At 38.0% G+C, this 22,419-nt stretch overlaps 1 protein-coding gene across 2 annotated transcripts in view; it reads right to left on the bottom strand.

Annotated features, from left to right (window-relative positions):
* The window catches only part of LRP2 (LDL receptor related protein 2), a 246,494-nt gene that overhangs the window by 196,091 nt on the left and 27,984 nt on the right, over positions 1-22,419 (bottom strand). For both annotated transcript variants that reach the window (XM_036995040.2, XM_073218732.1), the window contains exons 2-4: positions 18,042-18,149; positions 15,821-15,940; positions 9,200-9,316 (exon numbers count right to left, since the gene is read on the bottom strand). In XM_036995040.2, coding sequence (XP_036850935.2) covers positions 9,200-9,316; positions 15,821-15,940; positions 18,042-18,149 — 345 coding nt within the window. The remainder of the gene's footprint in view (positions 1-9,199; positions 9,317-15,820; positions 15,941-18,041; positions 18,150-22,419) is intronic.

The raw sequence follows: 22,419 nt of genomic DNA, 5'->3' as shown, positions 1-22,419 counted from the left end.
TATTTTGAATTCTTTTTCAGGAGGACTGGTTAGGTCTGTCTCCTTCTCATGTGTTGTTTCTGTGATCTTTGTCTGCCTGTAGTTTTGCCTTTTCATGGTGATAGAGATAGTTTGCAGAGCTGGTACAAGTGACCGCTGGAAGAGCTTCCCTTCTTGTTGGTTTGTGGCCTTCCTCTCCTGGGAGAATAGCAACCTCTAGTGGCTTGTGCTGGGCAGCTGTGTGCAGACAGGGCTTCTGCTTCCTGCCCAGTTGCTATGGGGTTTATCTCCGCTATTGCTGTGGGCGTGGCCTGGCTGGGGCTGCTCCTCCAAAATGGTGGAGCCCCATTGGAGGGGGAGCGGCCGGGAGGCTATTTATCTCCATAAGGGGCCTCTGTGCTCCCTGCTGCCCAGGGGGTTAGAGTGTCCAGAGAGCCCCAGATTCCCTGCCTCTGGTCTAAGTGACCTGTCCTGCCCCTTTAAGACTTCCAAAAAGCACTCTCTAAACCAAAACAACAATAGCAACAATGAGAGAGGGAACAGAAAAAAAAAAAAAAAAAAGGAAAAAACACGCGATTTTTTTTTGTCCTCAGGCGCCGTTCCCAGGCACCTGCTCACTGGTCCTGCTGCCCTGTCTCCCTAGCACCAGGGTCCCTGTCCCTTCAAGGCTTCCAAAAAGCACCTGCCCACTGGTCCCGCAGGGAAAAACGTGCGATATTCTTTGTCCTCAGGCGCCGGTCCCAGGCACCCACTCACCAGTCCCGCTGCCCTGCCTCCCTAGCACCAGGGTCCCTGTCCCTTTAAGGCTTCCAAAAAGCACTCGCCAAAAAAAAAAAAAACCGCTGCGGTTTCTTTCCACCCGCTGGGAGCCGGGGGGAGGGGCGCTCAGGTCCCGCCGGGCCGGGGCTTGTATCTTACCCCCTTCGCAAGGCGCTGGGTTCTTGCAGGTGTGGATGTGGTCTGGATGTTGTCCTGTGTCCTGTGGTCTCTATTTTAGGAAGATTTTTCTTTGTTATATTTTCATAGCTCTGTGTGTTTTTGGGAGGAGATTTCCACTGCTCTACTCACGCCGCCATCCTGGCTCTGCCTTAAAGATTTATTTTTTATGGATTTTATATATTATAGCTCTATGAGATACAGAGAGGTTAATTAATTTGAAAAAGGTCATACGACTGGTAAAATGAAGAGCCAGAATTCAAAATCAGGCAATCTGGCTCCACAACACATGTTCCTAACCACTATAATAGATACAGAGATACAGCTACTGCTTACAGGCTCCAGAGTAAGTGATAGGAAGAAGCATAAAACTGAAGGAGACAGAATGAAATTGAATGAAAGGAAAAGCAAATCTTAAAAAGATAGGACAAAAAGAAAGAGAAGAAATAACCCAAGGGGAAAAAAGGTTTTCTTTCTTCTTTTCAGTTTCCCATTCCACTTTGGAAAGCATGGAGAAGTGAAGCCAACTCTAGATTTCAGCAATTTATGGCATGTTCTACTGAAGGCTTCAATCTGTTATAATCTAGGAATTCCAGAAAACGCTTTGCTAGGAAACAGAGCTTTCCAGTAGCACCAGGACAAACAAGAGAGTCAATACCAAAAAAAAAACAGGCCACAGAGAGGCAGGGAATCCATCCCCTACCCCAGTCACATTCAAGTCCCTGAAGTGACCACCGCCACGGACAGACACCTGGGAATGAAGCAACATCCAAGAGGGCAACAGAGAGGCATTTCCTGACCCTTCCCAAAAATAATTTGAAATGGCTACACACATACTAAGATTTATATGGAATGGAAATAGCAATTCAGTACCTTGGAAAGAGAAAGCAAAGATAGTCATTCCATGGGCTAGTGGAATTGGACTAACATGTTTAGTATGAGTAGCTTTCAGGAAACTGAAGCCAAGAAGGGAAATAGATTGCATTATATAGTTTTCTTTAATTTGATCTCTTTGAGCTACGGGGTCATAAATCCCAAATTCCTATCTGGTCTTTATCTAAGGTGACCTGAACTTACACCTAAATTAGAAATGTGCCTGAGAAGCTGGCTCCAAAGGTTTTGGATCTACAGTACCTCTTTCTTCCCATACACAGAACTGCTGCCAAAACTGCAGAAGAGGTAGACTGACATAGTTATAAATTCTTAAATATAGTAAAAATTTCACATGAGCCCTAATATAGGAGTAACTGAGCAACAGATGGAAAATTGCACATCAAGTGCTCTAAGGGGTAGTGCAAAGAAGTAAGATGGCTTCTCATAGGTGGACAAATGTTTATAATGTGCACCAGGCTTAGTGGTATGTGCTCTATATTGAAGGAGTTAAGGGGCTTGTACATATTCATTCAGAGCCACACAGTATCTCAGTCCCATTCCTATCTCTTCCTTACAGTTATCCCCAGTGACTCATCTGAGCAAAACAAAGTCTAATTGAAGAGACAGGAAGACTAGCTGCACCCCAGAATTATAAAAGTGGCCACTTTGAAATCACTGCTAGACATAGTGTGGTTCAGTGCTCCTGCTAGGAGCCTGGCTCCAGGTAACTGAGTACTTACTTGTCAGCAAATCATCGCCGGGTGAGCATCAGTACTCCAGAAGCCAGTTATTCTACAGAGTGCTACCTTCCTCTTACTTAAAATTTTATTCTAGCCAATACATATTTATTGAAATCCACTTTCCTAGATTGTGCTAAGAACTAGATAAAGAAATAAAATTACAAGTGAAGTAGAAGTTCCCACAGCTTTTAAAAAAATATTTCATTCAGTGAATTGTTGGATACCTATAGGAGTGCCAGGTACTAGAGACAAAGTGACAGGCTTCATGACTCTGCTCTCATGGAATTCACATTTTATTTGGGAAAGTGGAAAGACAGACATTAAAATAAATGTCAAAAAGAAAAAAATGCTATGGAAATATAGCAGGCTACAATGATAAAGAGTGGCAGGAGCAGCTCTCTGATAAAATGATGCTTCAACAAGAGCCATTAGGTTTAGCAAAATGGAAGCCACTGGTGGCATTGACAAAAATGTTTTCAAGAGACTGACAGAGCTGAAGGACTATTTTCAGTGAGTTCAAGTAAGAAAGGAGAAGAAATGGAGACAGTGATTAAAGACAATTCTGGTAACTTTGTTCTAAAAGGGAGTAGAGAACCTAGGCAAGAGCTGAAAGGGACCTCAGGGTCTTTTAAGAGATCGGAGGTATTTACGGTGTGCTTGTATGATAAAGACCAAATAAGGATTTTTCTTTCCTCAAGGTTTCAGGGTTCTGAATCCTATCTCAACTGTAAGAAGACTAAAAAATTGCATCTGTGGTGAGATCTGTAAAACGGGGTAGGTCTCTGCTGCTTCCTCCTCCCTTCCAGCAGCGAGAGGACATTAAGAGCCAAGTCTGCCGGGCAGTTCAAACACGGAGCTGTGCTTGAAGAACAGCGTGTTCTTCACGAGCCCTCACAGTCCACAGAATGACCTAACCGCCCTCTCTATCCCACCCCCCGAGTTGTCCCCCTGGTTGGAGTTTCAGCAGTTAAGTATATAAAGGAAAATGTTTAAATTCTAAAGAACTGAAAGTCAACAGAAAGAAAACCTCAGGGACAAAGCAGCCCCAGTTGCAAGCTGACCAAGTCCCGCTGATCACCAGCAAGAAAGCCTTCATTGTGACAGGGGTTTTACCCTTTCCTTGGCATCTCTCAGTAAAAAAGAAAAGTACTGCAAACCAATGATCATTAGCAATAGTTTTGCACCAAAATCATTCTAATAAGGTACTTGATAAAAACAAAATAATCTGTTTACTTAACTGGGAAAAAAACATACTACTCTGGGGCAAATTAAAGTCACTGCAATATAATAAAGGAATGACCCATAAGTGCTAGCATTGTTCTGATTTTTATCTTAGACTGTCTGCATGAGTGGCTTTTTCTTGATGCTAATCCCATTAGAAGCCAAATGTACTACAGTTTTGAAGCCCTTTGTTCCTTAAAAAAATTAATTGACAACGCTTTAATAGCAGATGCCATTTTACAGATGGCCAGATTGGAGAGCAAAATAATTTAAGAAAAATGAGCTTTCACCTGTTTCACAGCTTTTAACAGAGAAATAGGAAAATATACATGCAGAAATAGTTCTCAAACAGTAGAATAACGAAAAATACCTTATGCATAGTGGAACACAGCAGACAAAAACCAAATACATAAGAACCTTTCATACTACACCAATTTTATTTCAAGGACAATCTTTTTATCAAGACCTTCGTGCCCTTGCCTCCCTCACTATCTCACCCGTTCTTCTCCCTCCCCTCCCAGCCTCCCTGAGAGAACTCTCACACACCATTCTTTGTTCTGTGAAAGGAATGCCTAGAAGAGACACAGGTGCTCTGTCCTGAAGCTCACATTTTGATTTTAGAAGCTTGACAGGGCAGTGACTATAACTTAGGTGTCTGAACCAACACACAGGACTATGATTACCTCAAATATTTGGGAAAAATAATTAAGTCCTTCTTTTGTTAGACTTTTTGGTGGACTTCTCTGGTTGGAGCTTTTCCAGCATTCATTACCATATTTAAGTGGTTTCTGGGTGCTTAATGTATTAAGACATGTTCCTACAGACAACCTTATCTTCGAGAAACAGAAAAATAAAAGTCACATTCATAGGCAGATTCTAAATTCTAAATTCTAATAAGTAATTATTACTATGTATCATGACTGCAGAAACAATAGAATAAAGTGTCATATCTCATGAAAATGGTATCTAGCCAAGCCTCACTTAATCCTTCATCATGTAGGAACATTCTAATTTAAAACAACTAATAAACAGCTACTATATAGCTGAAGTGACATTTAAAATAGCTAAGTATCTCTATGACAAAACAAATCTCAGCAATAATCATCAGTAGATGCTAACATCACAAAGAGACAGATATTAGGTGCCTCTTAATATAAATACATACCTTGTTATATGTAAATCGTGATATATACTGTTGTTTAATCAGACATCAGTCCAGTTAGATTAACAAAGTATCATTGCCCCTACACACACACACAGACACACAAATCCTTGCATCTGTTCAAGCCTCTAGACTAATGCTATTCTCAGCTGGACCAGGGGAGGGGAATTTTGCTCTTGTAGGACATTTGACATTTTTTTCTTTTGAAATTAGAACATTTTCTGGAGACATTTTGGTTGTCACAACTGAAAGGTGCTTCTGGCTTCTAATGGATAGAGGACAGGGATACTGTTTAGACATTCTGCAATACTCAAGACAGTTTTCTATAACAAAAAAGGATCTGGCCTCAAATATCATTAGTGCCAAAGTTGAAACCTTCCTATAGACTAGCTATCAACTTTTAGGAAATACAGGACACAGAACATGTTAAAGAACACCTGGGCATGCAATGAGCAAGACAAAGACTGTGAGAAATAAATTGCCAGGGGTAAGAAACAAGATTGGGAGGCAGATCTACAAATTGAAAGATAGCAATGAATCCCAACATACAGGTTTTATTTGGATTTTGATTTAAATTACAGCATAAAAAATAGTAACAAGTTGACAGGGATTTTAAAAGCTGACTGGATATCTGATTATTTGAAAGAACAGTTGTTAACTTTTAGGTGGGAGCATGATATTGTTATGTTTTAGTCCTTATATTTTTAGAGATAAATATTGAATTATTTTTAATTGAAGACAAAATTATATGATGTCTGAGAACTGCTTCAAAATGATGGGGAGAAGAATAAAGAGATATTGATAAGACAAAATTAGGTGTAAGTTGATAATTCATATAACTGAGTGATTAGGACAAAGGAGTTCATTATGCAGTTCATTCTGCTTTTGATTATGTTTAAAACCTTCCATACAATAATTTTTTTAAATAATAAAATAGCTAAGTAACCTTCAGGCAAAAATATTTTGTAAACTTCCATTACTAAAGAAAAGTATTCTTAGACCATGGGCGTGGGTTGAGACCTAGGTTAAAATCCTGGATCCTCCACACTTGCTTCTTGACAATCTTTAGAATCTCTGTAAAGTGGAGATGGTCATCACACTTAACCTAGAATAGTAATGTGAAAACTGCAGAAGATAGTGAATGTTGCCCAGGAAATGGCAGTTGCCTTTCCCATTTTCCACAGGAGCTCCAAACAAAGAAGGAAAATAAGATCAGACCATTTCTGCTTCTACACCAGCACCTTCTAAAGACTTTGGTCCAAGCCATTCGTTTCCTTCTTGTATGAATCTGTCTATGGACAGGAGACCAAAGCACTAAAAATTAAGTATAAAGATTCTTTTCTTAATTTCCTCTGATTTATCAGGGTTTTTTATTATACTCTTCTATAAATAACACATAGCAATAAATGAACAAGGTAGACAGAAATAAGAAAGGGTACCTCACTGTAAAACTCCCACACATATGTGAGATTCATTTTAGGGCCATGAATGCTGAAGGATTTGTGACTTAAAAGATTCCATAAACAATGAGCTATACATCTGGTTCTCTTTTCTTAACAAATCCTATTTCACTAATTACTTGTACTTAATAAAACAAACAAACAAAGAGTTGATTAAAAATAACTGCCCTTCCTTTCTGTCATTCCTTTCTATAAGAGCTGCTTGCATGCTCGCGCCCTGCCAGCTTTTTTCTGAAAAGGTCCGCTGGCAAAGTCATGAGGCCGTTGTAGTGGTGACTTTAGGCTTGGCTCCAGGGTGTTCACATAGAATAAATCCAAAGTCTCAGCCCTCTTTTTTTTCCCCTAAAATAGCCTTTCTTTCAGTCCCATTGCATTTGCAATAAAGCACCCATTTTTATCCACCTATAAAATAAGGATTAAAGAAGCAAACTATTGGCTTGTGGCACAGGCCTCTGGTTTTCTCTTAAATTTGCACAAGGACTTCCTCCTATGAAGTCCTTCATGAAGAACAGTCACCAAACTTGGAACCAGTAGATGGGTGAAGTCCTAACTCTACCACACTGTCCAACCTTGAACAAGCCACTCTACCCTCTGCATGTTTCTTTATTCATGAGGGAGTGTAATAATACCTAGTACTCACTGAAAATTCTAATAATAATAACAACTGGAATTTATATAATGCTTTAAAACTTATAAAAAACTGCAATACATGGTTTATCACTATTATTAATCAAAAATATTTTCTTCACTTGCCACAAAGAAGACCTATTGTTTACTTCAAAAGTACTAAAGGAGAGTCCTTGACTAACAGATTTGTAATTTTATGACATCCAGACACACACTACTACTTTTTAAATTCCAGTACTAAGTATAAATTACTGGTAAAATTTCCACAGCAAAATGAGACCCAAAAATTAGAGGCCATAATCTCTTTCAAAGGGAATATTTAACTCACTGAAATAAGCCAGGGACAGAAAGAGAAGTATCAAATGATTTCATTCATCTGTGGAGCATAAGAACAAAGCAAAACCTGAAGGAACAAAACAGCAGCATAATCACAGAACCCAAGAATGGACTAACAGTTACCAAAGGGAAATGGACTGGGGAGGATGGGTGGGAAGGGAGGAATAAGGGAGAAAAAGAGGCATTATGATTAGCACACATTATGGGGTGGGGAGAGCACACGGGGAAGGCAGTATAGCTCAAAGACAAGTAGTAATTCTATAGCGTCTTACTACGCTGATGGACAGTGACTGTAATGGGGTATGTGGTGGGGACTTGATAATGGGGGGAGTCTAGTAACCACAATGTTGCTCATGTAATTGTACATTAATGATAACAAAAAAAGTAATAATAATAATAAAAAAAGAGAGCATTTAAGTTGGAAATTACACCACAGCAGAACGGTACCAGGATCAGTGCCAGGAAATGGAAATACAAAGATAAAGGGCACAGACTCCTCTAAAAGAAAAAATACCATACAAGAGAAAAAAGCCCTGGAGGAGAAGTATTCTTATTTCTAAAGGTAATGGGATGACAGCATGGATGCAGTGTGAATCTGGGCCTGTCTGGGCCCAGATCTTTCCTTTCCACATTTACAATTTCTTCCATTAAGAGTATAGTTTGAACCGTACAGTGAATCAGAACAATCTGCAACCAGTTTACATCAGCTCTCACCCTAGACGGGGCACCATACTGGGAAGTGTTGCAAAATATACAGAAGATGGTTCTTTCATCAGGATGTATAAATTACACCATTCAGACTAAAGGAAGGAATTTAGGGACCATCCAAAAAATGAAAATTAAACCAAAATGATCAAACTATAGAGGAGATGTTGCACAGGAGAGCACACTAAAGCTGAAGTCTTTAGTTGGAAACAACAGTAACTAAGAAGTTAATGATCAAAGTTTCTAAGGTACACAAAATCTATACACCAATTATTGGAATACTGGAATACCAAAATAACTCCTTGAAGCTTGAAACATAAATTTAAGAGCAAAAGAAAGGAGGTAACTTTACTCAGCTCATAGTAAACTTATGAAATGCAGTATACCAAACATAATGTCGAGAAAAAAATGTATAAAAACTCAAAGTTCTGGATAAATTCAGATGATAGACTTCTTAGGGCTCTTAAGAGAAAATGTATGTCTGAGACTAAAGGCAGGTTAATGGGCCAAGGGACTGACACAGTAGAATGATTCCTATATTCCTCTATTAAAGCAACTCTATGTAAACCTCAAGAAAGGCAGATTACCCTTTATTTATTTGTAAGAAATATATCATTCACCATGATTGCACTCTCTTATTTTGGGTATGGTAATATTTAAACATTATTCATAGAATACTGCGATTTGTGGGCCTTATCTTGTAGCATGGTTACAAACTGATATAGTATGCTGCCATTATAGAGAAAGCCAATTGCAAAACATAACACTCTTCCAAAGGTGATCTGCAAAATATTGAGTCCATACAAGCAGGAAAATGAGACATTTGATTTAGAAACTCACCACAGTATTGTAGTAAAAGTTAAAATTGAACAAACTAGATTTTATACTCAATGTATTCAATAGCCTTTCCAAATTCTATGTCAATGTTACAAGTTTCTTACTTTAAAAATACAGAAACTTGATGTGCTGAGGCAGGATATCTTGCTAAAATAGACTATCAGAGAATCACCTCTAATCCACAGAAGAATCTGCCAAGGGATTTCAATAACAAGAGGCATATTGTAGGCATTTCTGTCCATCAACAAATCTAACAAACTGATTAAAATGCCAAAGGGACAAAGGTGAAACCAAATACAGAGCAAAGACTGGAGGGGACTCACGGCAGCCCCTCTCATCGGTGCCATCTGAGCAGTCTCTGACGTGGTCACACCGGTATTCATTTGGGATACATTCACCACTGGAGCATGTGATCTGCTTGCTTGAGCATGTTCTCCCAGCTGTGAAGGGGAAACAATATTACTTTATAATTACTGACAAACACAGACCAATCTACTGACATTTACCATCTGTGAATGTAGAAATTTGAAATCAAAGGCAGGTAGAGTATACTGAACACAAAGTTCATAGGGTCGCAAGGTAGAGAACCCAGTAACACCAAGATAGAGAGCTTACAATGCAAACACAAAGATATTATTATTAGGATGCTATCAAAATGCCCACAGAATCATATCAACATTCATGCAGGTTAGTGTAGACAATTATACCTGTCAACAGGTAACAAGAATATGATTGAAATACAATTGAATACAAATATAGATTGAAACTCATAAGGTAAAGAGGATGAATGAAGTAAGAATTTTGCAGATATAGATATTAATCAAGAATCAGTAAGGACTCCTCATTGAAATCCTTATTTAAACAAGGAAATATGCCAAAGGGTTAAGAGTAGCTATTTCTGAGAGGTAGGAGTGTGGATGATTTTACTTCTTTCTTTAGCGTTTTCCCTATTATATAAACTTGCTACATTGACATGTGTCAATTTTATAAACAGAAGGGCAAAAATTTAAACTAGTTAGTTTGTGTCCTAGGATGACTAGCACAGGTGGAAGCAAGGCAGCAGTAGATCAGCAAACCCATTTCTGGAAAAAATAGATGAAATCAAATGAATGATACCACAAGCATCAGGTGAACAACATTTAGCTGAGCCTGAGGCAATAGTTATCATGGGATTCTTCAACTGTCCAAATAAAAAGAGAAGCATGTGGGGGAAATGTGATCTGCTAAAAAATAATATAATCATCAAATGAAGAAAACAAGCTTTCCCCTGAATTTTTATATTTCCTATCCTATATAGTAAAGATACTTAGGTTCAGAAAAACTCAGTTTTCTCATAGGGATGTGACATCTAAACTTAAGAAGAAAGACCTTTCTAAAAGGCAAGTGCACAATGACAGCTTTAGAGTTATACTTGAAAATTCAAACACATCAATTACCATGTGATAACAAGATGTAAAAAATTAGACATAATTACTACACTTTTCAATGCGTAATTGATTATATCTTCCTTGTCATCTTGTTCTTTCTTTCTGTTTAACTAATAAAATGATTGTACCCTGCAATTCTTGAATAACAAATAAAATTTTTCCAGTCAGCCTATTTCTGAATTTGTATGATTTCTTCTAGGACTTTATATCTGTGACTTAAATGTTGCCTCTATTAACAGAGTTGGAATATACCAACTTTTCTGGAAGTCATTTAAATATCTGAATTCTGCCCATTGATAGATGCAATTTGATCTGAATAAGGATAAACAGACGAATACTTCCTCCTTAAAATCCTAATTTATTTAAGTATATATTGTTAATTAACATGTAAACTGAATGACCTCACTTTTATTATTGAAAAAGCAAGTCATGAGTCTTCTTAAACAAAATATGAAAAGAAACTAAGTGCCAGTATTACTTGAATTATATTTGGCTTTCTTCTTAAACTCAAGTCCAAGTCAGTTATACATTTTGTGCTTGACTTAAAAGGGTTTATGAGGGGGAATTAAAAGCTCATTCAAACATAGAAAAATAATAAATTAAAATTATGTTGTTTCATCAAACAATCTAATGCTGGGTTTCACTTTTTCCTGCATTAGATAAACATCCATTGAGGGCCTATTATTTGCCACAAAGTACACCATTAATGGGAATATAAAGATGAAGAAGATACTGTCCCTACTCTCAAAGAGCTCATAGTTTTCTGGGGAAGACTTTAAGCAATAATTAGAAAACAATGATGAATGTGGATTCTCAACAAAAAGCATCAGGGATGGGTGCCTAATTCATTCAAATGGAAGTGTGGACAGGGACAGCTACCTGGGTCTTAAAGGAAAAAGAAGGTCAAAAGGAAAGAGGGACTGTATAGCAATAAGAATTCAGACAGCATGCATGGCATGATGGCTGGGATTCAGCATAGCACCCAAGGAAACTGTGGGCACCGCTGTGGCCCTAAGTGGACATTTCAAGGCCGAAGTGGCAAGTGATAGATGTGAAAAAGTAAACACTGACCACATCTCAGAAGCCACTGCAAATTGTGTTAAGGAGGTGGAGCTATCTCCTTGAGATGAAGAGCTACCAAAGGGTTTCAGTTAGATCTTTCCAGCAATAGTGTCAGGTAGCATCTGAGGAGGCACAGGACTAGAGGCTGGGAAACCAGTCCAGTGGCTGCTTCAGTTGCCCAAATGAGAGAGGGTGGCAGTGATGGCATAAATGGGGAAGAAATGAACTTTAGAGTGTCAGACAGGAATTGATGGTTAAAGGTGGGCACTGAAAGAAAGGAAAGACTCAAGAATAACTTCCAAGTTCCTGGCTTGGGTGCCTATAGGATTGTGATATCCTTTTCATATTAATTGATTATCTCTTTACTGTAAAACATAGCCTTCTTTCTTTTTCATCTAATAAAATGTTTTATATGAAATAAATTTTGTGAAGTTCCAGGTTAACAAGGAAAACAGCCTCAATCTGCCTATTTCAGATAGTTAAAGATTGATTCTGCATTTTCTGCTAGTACCTTACAGTACGTTAACATTATTTCTATAATAAAGATAACATGTGTAGACCAGCAAATATAGAAGGTAAGCTGTTCAGGGGGAAGATGATTAATTGCACTTGGGAGAACTTGAGTTTGAGGCATCTTGGAGATGTCAGGCAGCTGAATATGCAAAGCTTAAGTGTGGGCAAGATACCTGGGTCCTAAGCATAAATCTGGGTATCATCAGGCCATACAAGGTTACTGAAATCATGAGAGTGGGCGAAATTATCCTGGGAAAGTATATAGATGAGAATTGTTGCTAAGGGCAGGGCTGTGAGCACCATCAATACTCAAAGGCTAGGTAAAAGAGGAAAACAAAATGGAATGAGCAAAGCAGTTAAGAAGAGAGCCAGGACAGGGAGGAGTCAGGGCAGCAAGGGCAGTAGTGTCATGACGGAGGGAGTGACTGCCAGAGCCGAGCGCAGCAGAAAGGTCCACCCAGCACAGTGAGGAAGGAAAAGTGCCCACTGCATTTGACAATCAGCAATCCTTTGATGACTTTAGTCAGCACAGTGGGGGCATATTCTGCCTGTGGTTAAAGGATGTCTAATAAAGAATTTTATATCATTAACAATGCAATAATTATTTCAAGAAATCCATACTCATTTAAAATGATGTGTGACACTGTTTATAAATTACTACTGCAAAGTTATGTCCAGTCTCTTTTCACCAGCAGTTGCCCACAGTAGTTCTCACCCCCTCTGTAAAATATTATTAGTAAGGGGTCACCCACCACATTGTATCACAATCTACAGCTCAGCTTTCTTCTTACTCTGTGTGAGAAGCAAAGGAAAACGGAATCAAAATGACATATGTGGGCCAAAGATAGATAATGCATCATTCATTCATTCATTCAGTTTCCATTTATCAGAACTGACCATTTGCTAGACAGAATACCAAGCCTCAGAGATGCAAGCTGAATAAAACAATAACTGCTCTCCAGAGACTTCACATCTAACCCCATCCTGTGCCCACTGAGCATTAACTATGTGCAGGTCACCAGCTCCTTCTCCTAGGACCTTTGAGAGGCTATTCAGAGAGTATCATAGCCCAGACAGATCTCCTAGAAACAAGGATTCCTTCCCATACCTTACCATGCCTGGCACTCCTCCCTCCTCCCTTTAGTTCTGCCCCACCATCCCATCTCCCTCTTGCAGATCTGCTCATTTCCTTTTGCCACTCCCTCTCAAACCCTGACATGTAACTGGACCCAGTTTAGATACGTCATTCTCCTGCTTGGCCACAACCAGCTCCTGTCCACACCTTCCTCAGTCCTGCCATACGTCACCATGATCCTCAGCAGCCCTGAATAGTTTGCTGGTTTCCCCTAAACCACTTTGTCCTGAGGATCATTGTCTCCTTGTTGCCAGCCAACCCCATGACCAACAATGACAATCCCTTACTGTTTAATTATGCAGTCTTCATCTTAGGTTTAAACCTAAGTTGAACCCTTGGTGTTTTGAGAATTTCTGTTCTCTTTCTCAGGAGACCCTTGGCATCTAGTGGCCTGACTGAAAAGATTTTACACTCAATGCTGGACTCACAAGTCTTGTGCTAAACTCCAATCTTTAATACATGCATCCAAGACCTAGTAAATGTGATAAACTCTCCATTGCTAATCATCTAGTGACTAAACAAGTTTCCACAGGAAGTATCCATCAAAAGCATCTTCTTTGGTCTTTGTGAACAATGACAGGATCTCGGCTAACATCTTGAAACCAGCACAGACTGATGGTAGACGTCCATGATTTGTTTGGTGTGCATGTAATGAATGGGGGCAGGCTGAAAGGGAAATGCCACACAGTGATCAAAGCCGCACTTGTCCAGAGGACAACTGGGGTCAAAACCCTGAGGTGGTTCATTACAGCCTGATATCTTCTTCCCAACTTCCATCTCAGTCCAATCTAGACTTACTAAAATGTTTTGGTTTGGGTTTTTTTTTTTCTGTTGGGGTGGGTACTGTCTTATTAAAAAAGACAGGAAAAGAGTATTGATGGTCTCTCTTCTACATGTTGAAAGCTGAATTACAGGGTTGCAAAATTCAGGTTTCCTGCAGCTTGCATGCAATCATAAAAAGTCAGTAGGCTAAAGATGGAAGAGCAGAAAAGTGGGAGAAAATCAAGTGATGCTATTCAGCTAGAAATTAATCGACACTGGGATAACCCTACACTTGAGCTTCTTATTGTGGAAGACAATAAATTTTCTTTTTGCTTAACGTTTTTGAGTTGTGTTTTCATTCCTTGCAAACAAATTTATCACCATTGTACAAGAATTATTGTTAATTATACAAATATCCTTAATAAAGCACAGATATGATACACATGAATAGACATATTTCTCACATCTTGCCATCTTATATTTACCCAAGATTACTCTCTTGTCCAAAATTATTTTCAAGTCTTTAAAACTCTCTTTTCCAATTTGAATTCCTGAAGAAATTTGAATATAAGGGTTCCTTACAGGTTACGGTCCTGACCCCCTCAGTGTCCAGGAGCACAGCAGTTGCCAATGTCCTCTTCATCACTACTAGTTTCTTTCTTATTGTAGCTCATGCTATGGTGGTCATAGAAGCAGACATTGAAATAACTGCCAACAATGTCTCCACCAGGCCAACCTAATAGATCCTATTCCACTCAAAGAGAGTTTAATACTGGGGCAGAAGGGGTGGAAGGTGTGAATTAAGAGTGCACTGCAAGAGCAAGAAAACTCATCCAACCGCTAACCACCCAAATGAAGACCCCACCTATAAATACCAACAAATGTTTTGTTTCTTTTTTGAGTATAACATGATCTGAATTGAATACTGGGAACCTATCCCATTTCTAAATTCTGGGGTTTTTTTTATAATTCTTCACACTATAATTCCCAGTTTCAGTATCATCCAACCCGTGAATGAGATTGCTGGCATAGGTTCCCTTTATCACTTAAGGCCCAACTCAGCATTTGTGAAGAATCATCCAACTAATGAGCTATTACCTCACACCAGTAAGGATGGCCAGCATTGAAAAGACTAAGAACAACAAATGCTGGCAAGGATGTGGAGAAAGGGGAATCCTCCTACACTGCTGGTGGGAATGTAAGCTAGTTCAACCATCGTGGAAAGCAGTATGGAGGTTCCTCAAAAAACTAAAAGTAGAAATACCATTTGACCCAGGAAATCCCACTCCTTGGAATTTACCCAAAGAATACAAGTTCTCAGATTCAAAAAGACATACGCACCCCTATGTTTATTGCAGCACTATTTACAATAGTCAAGAAATGGAAGCAACCTAAGTGTCCATCAGTAGATGAATGGATAAAGAAGATGTGGTACATATACAAAATGGAATACTATTCAGCCATAAGAAAGAAACAAATCCTACCATTTGCAACAACATGGATGGAGCTGGAGTATATTATGACCAGTGAAATAAACCAGGTGGAGAAAGACAAGAACCAAATGATTTTCCTCATTTGTGGAGTATAACAATGAAGCAAACTGAAGGAACAAAATAGCAGCAGATTCACAGACTCCAAAATGGACTAGCGGTTACCAAAGGGGAGGGGTGGGGTAGGGCGGGTGGGGAGGGAGTGAGAAGGGGACTGAGGGGTATTATGATTGGCACACATGGTGTGAGGGGTCACGGGGAAGACAGTGTAGCTCTGAGAAGACAAATTGTGAATCTGTGGCATTTTACTACACTGATGGACAGTGGCTGCAAGTGGGGACTTGATAATATGTGTGAATGTAGTGGCCACATTGTTTTTTCATGTGAAACCTTCATAAGAGTGTATATCAATAATACCTTAGTTTAAATAAATAAATAAAGACACTTCAGATATTTAAAAAAAGAAGAAGAATCACCAATTGTGTTTTGTATTTATAACAAGTTACACGTCAAGTATTCAAAGGGCCAAAACAAGATTCTTCTGTAAACACTTACGGCAATGCTGTTCATCTGAGCCATCCTCGCAATCCTGCTCTTCATCACAAGCCCAGAGGAGCGGGATGCACAACCCATCACTCTGACACTGGAATTCATTTGACTGGCAGGAAGCATGAGCTATAACAAACCAGAAAGGGGCTCAATATGCCAAACATCCACCCTATCATACAATAAGCAATGCTTATTTCAAAACAGTGCATGTCAACTCCTCCTCAATATATTTGATGGCAAACAGTAAACAATCCCAGAACACAGGGACTCTAATCAGCATCGACCATCAGATAATCTCAGCAATGGCATCACAACAAACTGATAATCCAAAGCAATGCATAAGCACAGAAATAAAACAAACAGCCCAAACATACATATATACAAAGTTATGACCCCAAAACAGTAATAAAAAAAATGAGTTATTATTAAATTATTTGAAATGTTTTGCAATAACTTATGATAAAGCATCATGATGATTTGGAAAACTCATGATATTGGGGAAAGAAAACCCAGATCCAAACAATTATTATTCCACAATTTACTTGTTTTAGAATCTTTGGCAGGTTGTCTGAGCCTCAGTATACATATCATAAAATGGTGACTATGCTTTATCTCATGATTTGCTACAAGAAATAAATAGTGCATGTGAAATGCCATGTAACAGCTGTTTTCATCATTAAGTAGACATTGAAATGTATCAAGTCTCTGAAGAGTTGTTGGTATAGTGCTTCATTTATTCCTCATCACAGAATATGCTGTTTTTGCCTTTCTGCTCCTACTGTTCAACCTAAAATAAATTTACTACGCCCAGAGGAGGCAAATAAGCAGCATATGGTCACTTCTTATCCTTGAGCAGCATGGGGATTAGGGGTGCTGACACACCCCTTTGGGCAGCTGAAAGCTTCTGACTCCTCAAACACTTAATACGAATAGCCTGCTGTTGATTTCATGGTAGTTTATGATAAAATAAGCTAGTATCTACATATATTTTATGCATTTGTGACATACCTAACTTTATCTTAATTTTCTCAATATTTCTAAACCAAACAGTTCATCTGTGAGTTTTTTCAAGTTTTTGCAAATCTCCAAAAAATTTTCCAATATATTTAATTGAAAAAATCCATATAAGTGGACTTTTCGCAATTCAAACCCATGTTGTTCAAGGGTCAACTGTACTCCCTTGCTCAAAGTTTGGTTCACAGTCTAGCAGCATCAACTGGGAGCTGGTAGAAATGCAGAATTTCAGGTCCCACCTCAAACCCTGAATCAAAACCTCCACTTTAACAAGTTCCCCAAGTGACCCATTTGTGCGTGAAAGTTTGAGAGGTTCTGTGACTACTACTGAGCTTTCTCTCATTTTCAAATGCATCATCATTCAAACAGTACATCAAAGTTTGTTCTGTTGTGTGGTAGGACAGCCAATAATTTATTAAAACTTTAATTTTTTCACCTGCTTTCTTCACTTTTGGATGATAAACCCTGTCTGTTCACCTATCAGAATGAATGAAATTGCCATAGTGTGATTGATCACCCACAGCAAGCTGGGAAAGCAACAGACACTAGGGTTGGGATTTGTGCACCAACTGGGAGGCCTTTAATAAATGACTTAACTTCTCTACACCTACTTCCTAATCTGAAACCTATCTCAGAATATTGTTAAAGAACTAAATGAAGAAATATATGTGAAAGTGATTTTATAATCAGTTAGATTTGGGGCTTACAGTATCATTGTCTTTTTAACTACAATTTTCTTTTAAACATAAAACCCCAATAGCCACTTTTATGATCTCTTTATGGTAATTCACACAAGTTACACTAGATACTTCATATAAAAATAGACTCCTCTTGAGTTACAAATCATAGTTGTTCAGATAACACTATTTTTTGCTTGTTCTTGTTGGTGCACAAAATTTCCAGAGTGAATAGTCTAAAATAGCCACTTAGAGGCTTCAGAAAACTGCTCACAAATTTGTTCCCATATTAAGGTCATGGGATAGGGTAAGGTAGAAACTGAGGTGAACTGAACCCCTTCCTCAAAAGGGACTAAAACAATTATTAATACCAGCAGTTCATTAGTTCCCTAATCAACCTCAGAGATCTCAAAAGACTTGAGCCAAGTCCTGAGTCTGTTCCTAAAGGCACAACTCTTTCTCGGTGTTATAGCTGAAATCACCATGGAGCATTGAATGTCACTCAGAATAGAATTGAGCCTGGCCCCCTCACTTACCGCAGCCACTTTCATCCGTGTCATCTAGACAGTCCCCAGTTCCATCACACCTCCAGGATGCAGGGATACAGTGTCCATTTCCACAGCGAAAATGCTCACTGCCACACCCTGCAATCCACAAGCAAGAAACAGCAAACTAGATTGAAAACTCAACCACACAGATATTTCACCAAAGAAATATAAATTTTTGATAAAAATGAAAAATCATTCAACTACATAACAATCAAAGGAATGTAAATTATTTATAAAAATAGGATAATGTTTTTATAATGAACACATTCTCTGTTACAGGGTCTGCAGGAAAAAGTTCATTTTCATACACAGCTAACTAGAGAGGGCCTTGATGTAAACCAATCTGGAAAGCAATTTGGCAACATGCATCTTGCTTTTTAGAAGTGTTTATTCATTAACTTAATACTTTTACTTCTAGGTATTTTTTTTCTAAGCAACTAACTAATCAGAGAATTAGACAAAGATTTATGTATGAAGATTTTAGCCTCAACATTATACATATAATAAAGGAAATCGTAAACCTCCTAGATGTTCAATAATAGGAAAAGGTTTCAATTATCTTATGTCTCGACATATTAGCAACTCATGTAAATGGTCATGAAGAACTTCTAAATGATTTGAAGAAATATGTATAATATAACACAACACAGACAAGGATGAGAAATTTTACCCATAACAGTGTCACATATATGGGGAAAAGGAGCATAGAAAAGGACCAGAATGCTAACGGTGGTTATCTCTGCTGATGACATCATGAGTAACTTTTCATATGCTTGACTCTGCTTTTTTCAGTTCCCCAGTTTCTGAAAGTGCCATTTTATCACTAAATGATGTGTAGCAATTTATGGTCCTTTATTCTTAGATTCAGACCAATATTTGGGCTTTTGTGTTTTAACTGATCTGTAAGATGACAGATCTTTAAGCTCACCTATGCAAACAAGTATTCTTTTTAAAGAAACAAACAAAACAACTTCTACAACCAACCAGAGTGAGCAAACTGGGCACCAGAGGCTGCCACGTTCCCAGGCAGCAGTTATATACGCCGAGAAATGCCAGAAAGAGAATGTGACTTAAGTTCATTCACTCAATCATTACATCCTGTGATTCTCCTGGGTGTCCCTAGAGGATTAAATTGGCAGTTTCCCCAAATATCTAACCAGTGACCTCCTCGTGCATTATATGTCAAACAGAAAAAAATTTTAAAAGAGAGCAGTCAACACCAGCCCAACTTGAAGAAAATTCAAAATTATTATTTCACAAACCCAAGGTGGTAGAAGAGCAATTTGTGGGGATGGAAGAATACAATTATTTTCCTCATGTATTTAAGCAATCATGCTGAATTACCCATTTCAATTTTTGACTAATTAACCCAAAACTAAGTAAACATATGGTTCAATAGCCTACTCCTAAAATAAATAAACAATGTGCTGTCCTTACTTTTGTAAATGCAGGCATATCAACAGCATAGCATAAACATAGTTAAGTGATCTATTTCTAGGGGATATGGGCTACTTTTTCATGGAATGTTCAAATCTGATTGTCTGGTAGTGACATCCTGATTTATAATGTATGCTGCAAATGGTCAGAAACTTCCTTTGGCTAAATGGTGGTACCGAGTGGTACAGGAATACGTACACCCGAATACTTTCTGTAGACTAATGTTTGATGGTGGTTGGTGGTGCAGGTCTGGGGTTGGTGGTGCAGGTCTCTTATCAACTACCTTTAAAACACAACAACCTCCCTTGCAAAACTGCCCCCTGAGGAATGTACAAATTCACTCTGGAATCCCAGAACTTCTCATTGGATTTTGTTCTACAAAGCAATATTTCCATGGGAGATTAGGGGCTTTGGAGGTTTAGCTATTAACACAACATATATTAAATCACTTTTATCAATTAGGTCTATTGTTAGTAATTCAACATACTACATCTGTAAGTTTAGTACATTTGTCTCGCTTAGCACCTAATGATTTCTGATTGAAAAATTATCATAATCTAAAGGTCAGTCTACTTATAAAGAGTTTCAAATTGCTATGGAAAAAAGAAAAGCATAAACTTTGAGTTTACAAAAGAAAAGTCTCAGAATATATTATTGCATGTTTTTAAAATATATCTAATTAGTGCTATTTCTTGAGTAACTTTTATTACAAGTCAAATATTGAGACTGTTTCTTGTTTTTGCTAAAATACAAAGTTAAACACATCATGAAAAGAACACAAAATAAACACCCAAAGATCATTCTTTAAAGCATTTCAAAGCCAATTCTTTAAAATCACACATATAAAAAATGAAATTGATAGGGAACATGTTGTGATTAAGTGAATCTAGTTCGTGTTTTTCACACCTGATTGCCCAAATACCATTATCTAAGTAATGTATCAAACCTGACTTAACTCAATTTACCAACAGATCCATAATAATTCATTTGTCAACTTCACCTTTTCAGTATTAACTTCCATGCCTGTTATAACTCCCAAATGACTATTGTTTGGAAATATCTCTCCAGAAAAAACAAACTGATGATCTCATTGCTGGGTGACCTCTTAGCAATCAACCAAAATGCTCACTTGTGTCAGAAGCCTGTCATTCTTCTATTATAAAGGGAATATGTGCTGTTTAAAACAGACTTCTGGTGGAAAGGTCTAGATCACGTCTGATAACAATCACAGGTGCCCCTTGATTTCAATTGGTCCATATGCACCTATCTCATTTTCTGAGTGTTTTGTTTTAAATAACTAGTGTTTACTTCACAACCCCTCCAAAGGTTTTTAGATATTATCTACACTTTCTTGTCCAATAATCTGAAGCCCAAGAAAGGGAAGGTGCATACACTGGAGCCAAACACAGAGTATATGGGGGAAAAAATCTAAGTAGAGCAAAATTTAAAACTTTTTTCAAAAACGTCCTCTAAACATCCATATTCAACCAATCCAATTTTAACAAAGAGGTAATTTTGCGAACAGTAATTTTCATACCTTTAAAATATTTTCCTTCAAATAAAAACCTAGAAGGTAAACATCATAATCCACACTGAAATAAAAACTTTTTGTTAAGAACCAGACAGCTATTGACAAGAAACTATTAGAACCAAACACTCTGCCTCCCCAACATTAACCCCTGCCTTGCCCAAGAATCAAAATAGATGGTGAAAAGATGAAAAAAATACTCATGTCTTACATGGCACACACCATTCTAAACAGTTTGCCAACTTTGTCATTTAATCCTCATAACAACCCTATGAGGTAGATGCATTATGAACATTCTATCAATATAGCAATTGAGGCATAAAACTATTCAGTAACCTGCCCAAGATCAAATACAAACACATGCAAAGCAAGGATTTGGAGCTGGCAGTTTTGGTGTCAGCCTCTGCTATATCACCACTGCTCTTTGTTCCCTCTCACCCTCTTCCCCCCCAAAAAATTCATGTCATCAAACTCAAGAATGAATATTACAAATTTTATTTTTTCCAAAGTTGCTATCAACATTAATCGAATTCATTTATTGGACCGGTGTGGAATCCATACCGCACCACATGCTCATATAATTCACTTAGAGAAAAAGAGTAGTCTGCTTAAGCAGCAAACATTGCACATAGAAACTCTTGGCCTTAGGAAAATTTGCAACAGTCTAAAGCAATACAGGAAAATGTAAGAAAGAGTTTCAATCCCGTCAAGAAAAATTATGTTAGATGTATAGTAATAAACTTGTTTTCCAACTTTAGAGAGCCCCAATTTGGAGAAAAACAAGAATAATCCAGTCTTTATAAATAGCTATATCCCAAGCTTCCTGGTCTAAGTGTAGGACTAAGAATAGGTTAAGATAAGGTATTAGAGTAACAGATAATGCCTAGACGAGGCAAGAAGTCATTTGTTTGTTTTTCCAGGATGGGGAACTACACTGAATTGAGAACATCATTTTTATATCCTCACAGCCTCGAGTACAGCGCTGAGCAGAGGTGGGATAGTCAGCACATATTCATCAGGTAATAAAGATTCCTCTTCGAAAAATTCAGTCTCTTTTTTACAAGTCAAATTGAGACTTTAAGTCGGAGTTTCCTATCTTAAATCCACAAAAAGAAAAATGAAATCCGGAATAATTTGAAATGAGAGGAATATCCAGAAAGTTTTTAAAAGAAAGAGAAAAATACTTTGTCATATTAGTGATTCATTCTTTTTTTTTTTTAAGTGAAGGTTATTTAAAGCAAAAAGGTGCACACTCAGAGAAGGGGGAGTGCAGGCTACCTCAGAGAAGAGGCGCCCCTAAGGTTTTAGGATCTGGGGTTTAATAGGCGGTTGAGGACTTTCAAAGGGTTGGGGGTGTGGACTTGCTAAGTGGTCCCGGAATGTTCATCATTGATGAGTCAT

This window comes from Manis javanica, chromosome 12, assembly GCF_040802235.1.
Source record: "Manis javanica isolate MJ-LG chromosome 12, MJ_LKY, whole genome shotgun sequence".
NCBI classification, from domain to species: Eukaryota; Metazoa; Chordata; class Mammalia; order Pholidota; family Manidae; genus Manis; species Manis javanica.
This window is presented reverse-complemented; position numbering and strand designations above follow the sequence as displayed.